At 42.9% G+C, this 14,215-nt stretch overlaps 1 protein-coding gene across 1 annotated transcript in view; it reads right to left on the bottom strand.

The window, feature by feature from the left end:
- Window positions 1-13,699, bottom strand: part of LOC117090770 (transmembrane protein 132D-like) — a 484,643-nt gene extending 470,944 nt beyond the window's left edge. The window contains exons 1-3 of the mRNA XM_033223371.1: window positions 13,520-13,699; window positions 13,315-13,411; window positions 11,673-12,561 (exon numbers count right to left, since the gene is read on the bottom strand). Of these exons, the coding sequence (XP_033079262.1) occupies window positions 11,673-12,561; window positions 13,315-13,411; window positions 13,520-13,699 (1,166 nt within the window). The remainder of the gene's footprint in view (window positions 1-11,672; window positions 12,562-13,314; window positions 13,412-13,519) is intronic.
- Window positions 13,700-14,215: the final 516 nt, after the last annotated feature.

The raw sequence follows: 14,215 nt of genomic DNA, 5'->3' as shown, positions 1-14,215 counted from the left end.
GGCCTTGAAACCCACACCATTGCTTCATGGCGAGCCTAGCCAAAGAACCTAGTGTCTGGCCCAATGCTACATGGAAAGTAGGTGGGGTGGACTTATGGGGACAGTGACATCCACTCATCCTTCTAATATCTCAAGAGTGACTGTGGTGTGTGAGGTATTGTACTAGATAATGAAGAAACAGCAGCAAACAGACCAAGTCTTCTGCCTTATGGAGCAGACCTTCTAGTGGATGGAAAACTAAATATGACGTGCAATTTAAAGAATTTCCAAGAAAAAATAACAATAGAATGTCACCTTAAATTCGAATGCAAAACCTTCCTCTATGCAAGAGGTGAATTTGCTTTATGAATATTTTCTCCCACAACCATAATCCAGTCCAGGTGTCTCTAACTAGAGGTTATTGTGTCCCCTGGGGGATATTTGGCAATATCTGGACACATTTTTCAGTCGTCACAATGGGTGGTAGCAGTTAATAGGCATCTAGTAATTAGAGGCCAGAGATGCTTCTCAATGTCCTACAATGCACAGACTAGCCTCACAACAAAATATTGTCTGATCCAAATGTCAACAGTATGAGGCTGAGGAACCTAGTCTACTCAAACCAACCCTATTCAAACTTAGCCTTGGGGGTTGCCTGACTTCTCCAAGGTCACACAGTGACCTTCTAGCAAAACATGGAACAGGGGCAGCACTTAAATATCACAATTCCACTGTTTTTACTTAAAAGCGTCTCCTTCTGAATTGCACCTTGATTCCTGATCAGATATAGAGAAAATATATTCTTATAGCTGAGAAAAAATGGGGCACCAAAAATCTAGACATGATTTATTCTAAACATTATACAAGTTCTCAGAAGAAAATGCAGATTCTCTCAGCCCAGAATTGCCTTCCCTGCCTCTTTAAGTGAACACAAGCATGTCATGTCCCCACTCATGAAACCTAAATGCTCCCCAACTGCCGGCAGCATGACTGTTTGTAAACTAACTCCCAATTCTTCCAGTCACATTTCACACAACACTCCCTCTTACATGTGAACTTCAATTCTACCTATTTCTTGCACCTTTGATTTAGGGCACTGGATGAGTTTCTTCTAAGCCAATTAGCTTCTGGGTTCTAGGTCAGGATCAATACTGTCCTAGGGCTTCATGAGCCATACCAATACCCTTATAATAAATTCTCATTTTTCTTTAAAGTGATTCAAATCGTGTTTCTGTAACATCCAAAAAAAAAAAAAAAAAAGGTGTTAAGAAACACAGTCCTGGGAACTACTGGTTTCAGCTCTGACATGTACACGGCTTGGAAGTCATCACAATTATTCTTACAAGAAAAAGGATGGAAAACTGAAAAGCACTACATTTTCTCAGACTCATTGGAGAAGTGAGATTGTAGGACAAAAATGCCACTCCCAAGGCCGGGCGCGGTGGCTCAAGCCTGTAATCCCAGCACTTTGGGAGGCCGAGACGGGCGGATCACGAGGTCAGGAGATCGAGACCATCCTGGCGAACATGGTGAAACCCCGTCTCTACTAAAAAATACAAAAAAAAAAAACTAGCCGGGCGACGTGGCGGGCGCCTGTAGTCCCAGCTGCTTGGGAGGCTGAGGCAGGAGAATGGCGTAAACCCGGGAGGCGGAGCTTGCAGTGAGCTGAGACCCGGCCACTGCACTCCAGCCTGGGCGGCAGAGCGAGACTCCGTCTCAAAAAAAAAAAAAAAAAAAAAAAAAAAAAAAATGCCACTCCCAAATCTGGAGAGACAGATACATTCAAGGAAGAAATACATGAGGGGAAATTTATTTTTCTTAATTGATCAACATATACTGTTCGTTCAAAGCAGGAATAGTAGTGATGAATCACAGCAACGTCACAAAGGACATGAGGGTAACTCTGGGAAAACACAGTTGTAAGTTACCTGTGCTACATGGGAAGCATGACAGTGTTATATGAAATTGACTCAGATTAGTTAACATATGTATTAAAAATTTTAGAGAAACAATTAATATTTTAAGTAGAATTGGTACACCAAGAGAGGATAGCAAATGTAATCACATAAAATATTGGAATCAGAAAAGGTAGAAAAAAGGAGCAGATACAAAAGAAAGAACATATGAGATTAATAGAAAATAGTTAAAAGCATGATAGATATTAATCTAGCTATATGAAAAGCATTCAAATAGGAACAGACTAAATATACCAATTAAAAGAGAGACATTGTCAAAGTAGATTTAAAAACATGATGTGCCTATATAACATTTACCAAAATCCCACTTCAGCTCAAAAGACTTTTACAGGTTAAAAGTAAAGAGATAGAGAAAGGTCATGCTAATGATAATAAATAAAACCTTCAGTATTCACATCAATTCCAGACAAAGCAGATTTTACAAAAAGGAAAAGTATCAGGGGTAAAGAGGAAGCATTAAATAATGACAAATGGGTTAATTATCCAAGAAGTTACAACAATCCTAAATGTGTGTGCGTCTAACAAATGCACATCAAAACATATGAGACAATCACCGACAGAACTTGAAGGAGAAATAAACAACCCCCCTCTTATAGTTGGAAACTTAACACTCCTCTGTGAGCAACTGATAGATCAAGCAGGCAGAAAATCAGTAAGGATGTAGATGACCTGAACCCACTATCAATCAACTTGATCTAATTGACATTTATGGAACATTCCATCCAAAAGAAGCAGAATACACTTTCTTCTCAAAATCACATGAAACATTTACAAAGAAAGATTACATTCTGTGCCATGTAGCCTTACATGTAAAACAGAAATTATGCGAAGTATTGTCTCAAGCCACAGTAGTAATTAAACTAGAAATCAATACTAGAAAGACAGATGGTAAGTCCAATAAATATTTGTTAATTAAAAACACACTTCTCAATAACATATGAATCAAAGAAATCTCAAAAAAATTAAAAGTATTTTAAACTACATTAAAAAGAAAATATAACTTACCCACAATTTTGAGACGTAGAAAAGCAGTGCTTAGAGAAATATTTATAGCATTAAAAATATATACTAGAAAGAAGATCTAAAATCAATAACCTAATCTAAAATTAATTCATGTTAAGTGTAGACAACCTAAAGAACAAATTATACCTGAATCAAGCAGAAGGAGATTATACAAATTAGAGAAAAAAAATCAATGGAATTGAAAATAGAGAAAACCTACAAAACCAAACAGTAATTCTTTGAAAATATCAATAAAATTGATAAAATCCTACTCAGGCTAACAAGGAAAAAGGGAAGACAAAAATTACCAATAACAAAAATGAAAGTAGAGTCATCACTACTGATCCTATGTAAATTAAAAGGCAAGTTTTCTTCTTTGAGATCTATTGCACACCCTGGTGAATACAGTAGATAATAATGTAGTGTGCATTTACAATTGCTGAGATTAAATTTTAAATGTTCTCACCACAGAAATGGTAAATAGTTGAAGTGATGAATATGTTATTTAGCTAAGTATTCCACACTGTATTCATAAACCATAATATCACTTTGTACCCATATATACAGCTATACTCTTTCAATTTATAATAAAAATAAAAATTAAAACAAAAACAAGCGAAACAACTCCTCCCAAAAAATAGTAAGGAATACAGCAGCTAACTCTATACCCACAAATTTTATCACTTGGATATAAGATAGATGGATTCCTTGAAAGATACTAACAAAATTCACACAAGGAAAAATAAGTAGCATGGATAGCCCTATCTATTAAAGGTGAGTAAATTATTAATAACCCCCCAAAAAATGAAATCACCAGGCTCAGATGGATTCACCAGTGAAAACTTACAAACATTTAAGATATAAATTACCATTTCTACACACTGTGTCCGAGCAAAAGAGAAGCAGAGGGACGATGTTCTAACCATATTACCAAAACCATATGAAGACATTCAAGAAAAAATAAAAGTACAAACTAATATCTCTCAGTAACATGGGTATTAAAATCCTCAATAAAGCATTAAATGGAATCCAACAATATATAAAAAGAATTACACACCACACACAAGTGGAATTTATTCCAGGTATACAAGGTTGATTTAATGTTCAAAAACTTAATCAAGATAATTCTTCCACTGCATTCACAGGCTAAAGGAGAAAGATCATACAACTATGTCAACTGGCATAGGAAAGAAGCTTTGCCCACTTTTCAATGGGGTTGTTTTTTTCTTGTAAATCTGCCTAAGTTCCTTGTAGATGCTGCATATTAGACCTTTGTCAGATGGATAGATTGCAAAAACTTTCTCCCATTCTGGGTATATACCTAAAGGAATACAAATCATTCTATTATAAAGATACATGCATGCATATGTTCATTGCAGCACTATGCACACTATTCACAATAGCAAAGACATGGAATCAACCCAAATGCCCATCAATGATAGACTGGATAAAGAAAATGTGGTACAGATACACCACGGAATACTGTGCAGCCGTAACAAGGAATGAGATCACATCCTTTGCAGGGGCATGGATGTACTTGGAAGCCATTATCCTCAGCAAACTAACAAAGGAACAGAAAACCAAACACCACATGTTCCCACTTTTAAGTGGAAGCTGAACAATGAGAAAACAGGGACACAGAGAGGGGAACAACATTGACTGCGGCCTATCATGGGAGGGCAGTGAGGAGAGAGCATTAAGAAAAAGAACTAATGCTTGCTGGGCTTAATGCCTAGGTGGGGGGTTGAAAGGTGCCGCAAACCACCATGGTACATGTTTACCTTTGTAACAAACCTGCACATCCTGCACTTGTGCCCTGGAACTTAACAATATATAATTTAAAAACAAACTTGACAAAATGTACAGGAAGTCTTGATAAGGAAAAACTCTCACCAAACTAAGAAGGAAAGAGAACTTTCTCAACTTGATAAAGAACATGAACAAACAGCCTATAGGTGACATCGTACAGAATGTCGAGAAACGAGATGCTTACTCACTAAGAAGAGGAATGAAGCACGGCAAGCCCTTCTCATCATTCCTATTTTACACTGTACTGGAGCCAAATGAAAAAGCTCTCAATAGCCAGAGTGGGAAAATTTGAGCAACAAAATTCATAAAATAATATTAGAATATAACCCAAAGTATAAAATAAATATCCAGGTGTTCTCACTGAAATAAGTATATTATTGAATAAATACATAAATGAGGGAAAATAAGCAAATGTCACCTGCAGAATTCTAAATAACGTAAGCAGCTAGATTACCCTCAAGGCGGGGAAGCACCACTTCCCTCTTTACAGTTGTGAGCTGGGGATAAGCACTTCCTTGCAAAGTGTAGCCTTGGAAGAATGGGAAAAAAGTAACTTTACAGTGGAGAAACCTGACAAACCCAGCCCCAGCCCGGTGCTGGTGAGGCGGGATAGGTGGCCGAGGAAGCGACCATGTCCTCAGGATATGGCAACCTTGGGACCTTAGGATCAACACAATAAAACTCAAACTCATTCAAGCAGAGCAATCTCCAGTAGGGAATTTCCCCTGTAGACAGCATGCATATTTTGATGTTACCTGTCCTCAGGCAGACCCTTTGCTCATTATAATAGTAAAAAAACACAGCCCTGGGTGGAGATTTTGGACACTAATGAGACATGCGAGGTATGAACAAGCTCGTACAGCTACTGCGCATGTGCGCCCAGAGGACCTCCTCCAAACGTGCTTCCTAGTGACACCTCTTCCCACCCGCTTATGAATAATCATGTAAGGCTCCCATAAAGGGAGTCTCCCTAGTGCCCGTCTTTGCTGTCTCATCCTTACCAGCAGCCTGCCTTGAATGCTCTCACTCTCTGGTGTACTATCTATTCTGAACTTAACTTTCAAAATATTTTCTTTTGCAATACATTGCTCTATAGTGCATCTCCTTTGCTGTGTGTCTCTTGTTTAAATCCATTTAAACTAAAAAGGCAAGAACTGGGGTCTCACAGCAGCCGTCAGCCCCGGAAGTGAACATCAACAGTAGCAAGTCACGTGGGCTCTACGCACCGTCGATGTGACTAACACGGCACTTTGGCTCTGTGGTTTTCCTCCCCCAAGCCCCGTGCAATCAGGAGAAGAGCACCAGACAAATCCCAGTTGACGGACATTCCTCAAAACAGCCGACCGGTAAGTCGCAAAATGGTCAAAGCCACCAAAACCAAAGAAAGTCTAAAAAATGGTCACAGCTACAGGAGTGTTAAAGCAAAATAAATATGGCCTGAGAAGGACTCGATTTCCACGTTTGAGTCCTTGTGGATGAACTGCAACCTAGCTTAATAGGTAGACAAGATTGAAAACCTAACTTTGGAGTATGCGCCTGTAACAGTCGCTGAGTCTTGGCCAATCCCAGCGCCCACACTTCAACCCGTCATACACTGCAGAGTGTTCAAACTGTGTTCAAGTAAGGCAAACACTGAGCTCTAACCAACCCAGCTGTTCCGGTACCTCACTTCCGATTTCTGTGTATCACTTTACTTTTTTGGTCTATAAATGTGTTCTGACCACAAGGCACCCCTGGAGTCTCTCTGAATCTGCTGTGATTCTGGGAGCTGTCTGATTCACAAATCATTCATTGCTCAATTGAACTGCTTTGAATTTAATTCAGCTGAAGTTTTTCTTTGAACAGGAGTTCCAGGAGACACGACCCTTACATGTAATGCAGTCTCTTGGATGAGATCCAGGAACAGCCAAGGGGAGCGGTAGATAAAAACTAAGGAAATTTGAATAAAGTATGGACTTTAGCTAATCATCATGTGTCAATATTGGTGCATTAGTTGGGACGAATGTAGCACACGAATGTAAGGTATTAATAAAAGAGGAGGCCGGGCGCGGTGGCTCAAGCCTGTAATCCCAGCACTTTGGGAGGCCGAGACGGGCGGATCACGAGGTCAGGAGATCGAGACCATCCTGGCTAACACGGTGAAACCCCGTCTCTACTAAAAATACAAAAAAGCTAGGCGGGCGAGGTGGCGGGCGCCTGTAGTCCCAGCTACTCCGGAGGCTGAGGCAGGAGAATGGCCTAAACCCGGGAGGCGGAGCTTGCAGTGGGCTGAGATCCGGCCACTGCACTCCAGCCTGGGAGACAGAGCCAGATTCCGTCTCAAAAAAAAAATAAATAAATAAATAAAAGAGGAAACTAGCGGGGACATATGGGAACACTGCAGTAAGTTCACAAGTTTTTGTAAAGTCAAATCAGTTCTGAAATTAAAAGCCCGTCTGCCTCTCGCCCTTCTCTCTATTTCAAGCAGCTCTGTTAATCCCCACTAGGTCATAAGGGGATGTACAATCCCAGGTACAGACCACATGTCACTGGACATTGGTATAATTTGAAGACACCAACATCTGTCCTCTTTGTAACAGTGTACCAGTCTTCACAAGAGGAAAATGCCTCATCTCATGGGACGTGTTCTTAGTGAAAGGTAATTCGAGGAACGATTTTACTTCATGGAAGCCGCATCTGGTCCCTCTCCTACCCCTGGCACGGCCAGCTAGTAGGTAGGTGATTCAGCAGAGGCTGCATAGAGGTCTCTGCAGCTGACGTGCAGATAACCAGGAGAACTATGGAAGGAATTCACTGTGAGGGCAGGAGAGAGTTGCTAGGAGGCTGCCGTGTTCACACTTGGCCTCCAACCTCCCTCCGAATCTGCATGGCCAAGCTGGGTCCCATGATATCCATCCAGTAAACCCTTTTATTTATTATTTTTTCTTAAATTAGCTGGAGGGTGATTTATGGCCTGCAACTTAGAATATCATTGGATACACCACCGCATATTTTACCTGAAACGGAATAAGAAGAAATCCTATTCTGGGTCAACACAGGTTCAAAGGTTACATCATTCACATCAATTAAGCTCACAGGGTCAATCTCAAACCACCATATTATTTCCTAACAAGCTTTAAATCTGCTGCATATCTGGTTGCCCAAACCACCAAAGAATATCGTCCGAGCCTCATCAATGCCAGGCTCACTTCTGCCCCTTGTCAAACACTCGTATTTTATTATCTTGCTATCTCCTTTCTAAGTCTCACCTTTGCAAGAATATCTCCTTGGTAATGTCTTAATCTGACCTGGACTTAAAGCCAATCACAGGGCTAGGCATATGGCGTTTAACAAATTCTTGAGCATTTAAAACTGCAAAGACCTCAGCAAAGTGCACATATTTGTTAATAATCAGCAATTCATTCATTCATTCAAGAAACTGAAGGATGTCCCTTTAAGAACAGCCCCTTCTCTGAGCTTGTTCCAGTGTTGTAGGCCCCCCGGCTGATTATTCTGGACTGTTAGGTAACCAAGGGAATGCTACCTCTATACTGGGTTCCAGCCTTCCATTCGGATCTGAAGACCAGAACTCTTTGGAAACTGACTCCCTGTGATGAAAAGGAACGGAAGAATAACTGGTGAGGACGTGAAAGAAAGAGTCCCAGTTCTTATCTTCCTCCAGGCCCATGGCAGGTAAGTAGAGACTGGGATGCATCTGAGCCTCGCTCTCAGTGGGGGAGGGACACAGGAGAATGTGTGGCTAGAAAAATATAGAAGAAAGGTTTCCAGTGCTGTGGGATGCTTCAGTTGTTCACTTGAAGGAAAACATTTTCTGGGATTGAATGAGATCGTTAGATGTCTCAGGAATGAAAGACAGCGTTTTGCTTTTCTTTTCCTGCAGGTGTCACCTTCAGAAGATAGAAGCGCCAGGAGAGAACAGAAGTTGTAAGATGACAAACAGCCCCACCTGGGTTTTCTTGTTCTTAAAGCGTGAAACACACACACATATACACGCATACAAGTACACACAGAGAAAGAAGCTAACTCCTGTGCTTCAGCCGTTGCATGCCCCTGAGTGCCCATGAGATCACAGGCACGCCGCAGGAGAGCTGTACAGTGGCTGCTCAGTCGTTATCAACAAAGAACTCAAACTGCAGCCGCTGCATCAGCCCACAATTTGCAAATGTGCATGATGCATATTTGCATATATCCCTCCCAGGGGTGGCAGTTAGTCTGGTCCCCTCTCACTCTGGTCATCCTTGACGGGCCCTGGATGTCTGACTGGTACCCGACCCATAAAACAGGAGCCCGACGCTGGGCCATGCCAGCACTTTCAACACAGAGAGTCTGGAAACACAGTCACAATTCGGAGAAGAGTGTCCAAGGATATTTGGCTGGATCCTTCAGGGTTATTTATAGCAGATGGCCGGAGAGAACAGACACACACCCATTCTAAATATTTGGAAGCTATGCTAAATTAGTGTTCAATTGCTTCATTTAAAAAGATATACAGTTTTATTATTTTCTAATTATAGGGATTCAAGCTAAAGAATAATCTTGCCAGGTCCAAGTTAACCTCCAGCTGTTTACATAAACACATGAGACTCATCCGTAATCAGAGCGTTTTAAGTATGCAGCAAGCACATTATAAATGCAACCTCTTAAAGAAACTGTGTAGCATTGTACCGAGGTAAACACACATTCCTGAAACATTTCCTTCATTGTTGTTCTTATCTGTAAAACGGATTTTTTAAATCGAACTGACATTTCTAATTGATGGGCTCTGAACAAATATACTTTTGCTGTACTTCCCAAATTTTCCAAACTTTGACCTGTGAGTGGAGCCACCAAATTTAGAAGCTTCAAATGCATGTGCTTCTGAATTTGCCAAGACTTGGAGCCTCATATTGTGCAGCCAAGCACAGTGAATTTATCTCGCTTTTGTTACAGATAAAAGCCACCTTGGACCCTAATGGATATGTTTAGTGTCTAATAAAGTCATGAGACACAAAGCCTTCTGGGAAATTCAGTGCTACACATATCACTGCTTCCACACACACGCACACACACACACACACACACACAAGCCGCATGTGGCTCTCATCTCCTGACAGTCAAAGCTTCAGGGGATTGCAGTGTTTCATCCTGGGTTCAGAAAATCTAGTCAGTCGTGGGCAGACCTAAAAGATGCCAGAGAGTATGAAACGGCGTAAGAACAAAGCTCACCTATTCAAACCTTTTGTTTCCACCACCAAAATATTTCTCTATACAAGCAGCCATCCTCACAGAGAATACTATGTGAGACTTTTGGACCCAGAAAAGTAAACCACAAAGCTAGCAGACCTCGCTGAGGACCTGTGGCCAGCTGGATCTAGATCCCATTTCCAGAGGATGGAAGGGAATGCTCACGAAAGCTCGGCCCCACAGACGTGTTCCTGTGCCCTAAATCCCTGCGGCTAATCCAGGAATGGCACATCCAACCAGGCCAAAGGTTTTTACCTTCCAGGATTTAGCCAAGTTCGGTCATTAGAGGCATGCCCATTAGGTTGTTTCCTTAGTTAAAATCAAAAAGGCATTTCTAATACTCGGTCACAATCAAATAAACTTAAATGTGCAACACAGAATCAAAACGGTGATTTTCTTAAACGCATCCACCCTTTAAACATAACGGAAGAAGGGGGAGGGGAGAGGGGAAGGGCGAGGGGAGGGACGAGGGGAGGGGCGGGGAGGACGAGGGGAGGGGCGGGGAGGACGAGGGGAGGGGCGGGGAGGACGAGGGGAGGGGCGGGGAGGGGCGAGGGCAGGGGAGGGGGGAGGGCAGGGGAAGGGGGGAGGGCAGGGGAAGGGAGGAGGGCAGGGGAAGGGGGGAGGGGAGGGATGAGGGGGAGGGGAAGGAGGAGTGGGGAGGGGGGAAGAGAGAGGGAGAAAGAGGGAGAAAGAAAAGAATAGAAGAAAAGAAAAGCTAGAAAAGGCAACCATAACTCCCATATGAAGGGGACAGACAGCTGGTCATTATTGGATGAACTTTGTAAGCCCACATATGAAATATATCTTACATACAGTTGCACTCCTAATTTCGGAAGTCATAACACACATTTTATTACATCGCACCTCAGGTCAAATTGTTGAGTTATACAGCAGTGCTAGGACATTTTTAATAACCCAGTAACACTTCTACTAAACAGCTGTTATAATCAAACTTGCCTGTGTTGAAAATAAAACTAAAACTATATAATGAAAATACAATCAAGCCTAGGCAAGTAGCTTCTCTCACACATTATATTCCAAAGTAAAAAGCAGCCCATATTTATTCTAAAGTACACAGAGCCTATTTTCAATGTCTTGTCTTTGGTATATTCTTATATAAGAAACTCAACAAATTCTACTGTATATTCTTCACACATTATGCTCATTTATTTTTTTGAACACTAAGTTCTATTTCCAGGGAGACACAAAATGATAACTTTGAGGTTGGTACCATATTATACTTAGAACTTACATAGCTGGAATAGATTTTGAGTTGGCAAAACCCTGTTCCCTGTCCTTTCTGACAACTGTTGCCATTTCATTTGCAATCTCATTTCAGCTGGGAGGCATTTAACTCTCCAATTTTGAAAAGCCTTCTTGGATAACTTTAGCATTCCCCAAACTTGCTGATAATACCCTAAGCTAAGGCAAAAGGCACACCATCAGCATCTCCCTGACTGCCCTATCAATGGCCTGGAACATCTATTCAGACGAATATTCCCACAACCAAATTGCCAACCCGGAAAGATCAGACTGGTCTCTGCAGTGCAGATGGAGTTTGTGAAAATGGGAAGGCCGGCTCCACTTTGGTGAGTGATAACACAACTCTTCTGGCCAAATAGCTTCTGGAAAACACCTGATCGACGGGCGGGTACAGACAGACATTGGGAAACGACTTACCTCAGCGTGAAGCGATCTTCCGTGGAATTTCTGGAGATGGAAACAGGGAAAGTCAGCACGTCTCCTTTCCTCACGGTCTTTGGTATGTAGTGGATGGCCACGCTGTTGTCCAGGCGCAGTTCTCTCAGGGCAGGTTTCCTGTGTGTCTGGTAAAGGAAGATGCTCCCGATCCTCTGCAAGGGGGGCCCGGACTCGTCTATGTCGCTGTGGCCTGTCCGGATCCCATTGCTTTTCCTCGCATCCTCCCTGACGCAGTCCCCTCGCTCACCCCCGGGGTGCACGGTGTAGTAGAGCTCCACGGGGGTCCCCTCCGGCTGCTCCACGGACTTCTTCCTCCCGGCCACCACCGTGGGGGGGCTGAACCAGCTGGCCAGGAGCTCCAGCTCGGCCACACACAGCCCCAGGTCCCCCCTCAGCCGGCAGCTGCCCCGCACCTCTCTGGTCTCTCGGAAAGCGAAGACCCTCAGGCACGGCAGCCTCTCCCCGGCGCTGCGGTCGTCCCAGTCTCTGCCCACGATGTGGAACAGAACCTGCACTTGGGGCCGGCTCAGGTAGACTTTGTCCCGCAGGATGTGGGCTTTGAGTTTCCAGTTCAGAGAAAATTTGTTGGTGAATCCAAACGGGTTGGAAGGTAGCACTAAATCCTGGGGCACCACTTGCTCGATGGAGAAAGGCCCGTAGCTGGCATTGAGAACAGGCAGCCTCTTGGATTTGTAAATCAGAAACGACTCCACCCGGGACTGCAGGCTGGAGTTCCTCATGATATCCTGGTTGGCCTCCTTCAGGAAAAAGGAGACGTCAGCGTTGTTGATGTGGTAGGTCACGGGGAGGTAGGTGGGCAGCAAGGAGAACCTCTGGATGCTCTCAAGGATCCCTCGACCTTCCGTCACTGTGGAGAGGGAATCGCAGTGCAGGTGTTAGTAATGCTAAGGTCCTGTTACCCGGTATTTCAGACATCTGCGTGGCCCCTTCCTCACAGAGGACCCTGTCTTCATGCCAATTATGCAATTCCTTAACCAAACCTCTTAATCCAGTCTACTCGCTTCATATGATTTGTTTCAGAAGAAATAAATGCCACCAACCTAAGTAGAAAACCAGTATCATTTAACCTACAAAAAAGTTGAGCATGCAAATAAATATAATTCAAATGAAGTTGTAAAATTTCAACTCGTGGTAATGGTGTTTTTATGGGGTTATGGTAAAGACTTGCTTTTTTTTTTTTTTTTGATAAAAGGAGAAATGAGCAAGTGTTAGAAAGCTGTCACGAACAAGCTAGCATCGACAGTGAGGCACCGTCAATTCAATCAACACAGACTGAGATTGGTAAAAACAGGAATGACTTTCTCAACACATGGATCAATGCTATGTCCACATTTCACCTAATACAGATTCTTGTGTGTGTGTGTTCCACCCATACACACGTGCTGCATTTAAAGACATGTCCAATGGGAAATGGTAACAGACTTGAGGCAAAAATAGATGCAGATGCACAATCATAAATCACACAGTGTACAGCCGCCCCCGCTTGGAGTTAAGGGGAGAGATGCAGAGAAAAGACTTTGGAAGGATATATTGGGAGGGGCCCTCCAGAAATAGATGAGATGATGTGACCACAACACCAATGTGCCAGGGCCAGGTGTACAAAGCACATGCTCCAAGTCATCTGTGAAACACTGGACCCTAGAACCTAAGAAGCAAGGGCAGCACCTCGCTTCCATCCCAGCCACATCCTGTGGACACTACGCGGTCAACAACAAACAAAAACCATTGTTCATTTTTCCGCACTGAACGTATCTCTCCCTCAGTGGGAGAAAAATCCAAAATGTTATTTTTACAGGTGGTCTTACATGCTGTAAGAAAAATGCAGGCAGAGCAATTGCATAATCCAAAGAACCCACGTAAGGAGTTTTAGAAATGGAAACTATTGGCTCCGGGAACGCTGACTTTCTAGGCAAAGCTCCACAAGTTACGCTGAAACCCTTCTCGTCAGTCACCATGTAATTATCTTTGATAACTCGGACACTCATGGCGTCACCTTTCTCAAAGGCCCACGCAAACACACATTTGGAAGCATGATGCCTACCCGAGTCAGGACCCTTCTTTGGCAGTCGTCTGCCAGCAGCTGAGAGAGCCAAGAGCTCGGAGGAAGGGGTCCTGCTTCTGGCTTTGCAAGACCATGAGCAGGTCACTGACCCTCCTTGCTTCCCGTGGACTCATTGGTAGCACGAGGGGGCTGACTGGAGCACTGTAGCCTCAGCCTAGCTGTGATACCGCACTGTGTTAGGCTGCATCCAATTTAACTTCTAGATAAGAAGTTCAACAGATGTATTCAACTTGAGTTTACAGAAGGCCCTGGATGAAAAAAATCTCTCCAATCAACGGCATTACCAAACTCAGAGCAGGCTGAGCTTCCATTTAAACAATTAAGGCTTGTCTTGGGCTGAACCATTTGAGACTGCTTATAAGTAAGCAGTCTGCACCCACCCAAAGGACAATTTCCTAGGGTTCAATGTCATAAATATGGATTTTTGTTTTCAAAAATC

The sequence above is a fragment of the Trachypithecus francoisi genome, unplaced genomic scaffold, assembly GCF_009764315.1.
Source record: "Trachypithecus francoisi isolate TF-2019V2 unplaced genomic scaffold, Tfra_2.0 Lachesis_group11, whole genome shotgun sequence".
Taxonomy (NCBI): Eukaryota; Metazoa; Chordata; class Mammalia; order Primates; family Cercopithecidae; genus Trachypithecus; species Trachypithecus francoisi.
The sequence above is the reverse complement of the archived record's forward strand: the minus strand, read 5'-3'. Positions and strand labels throughout refer to the sequence as shown.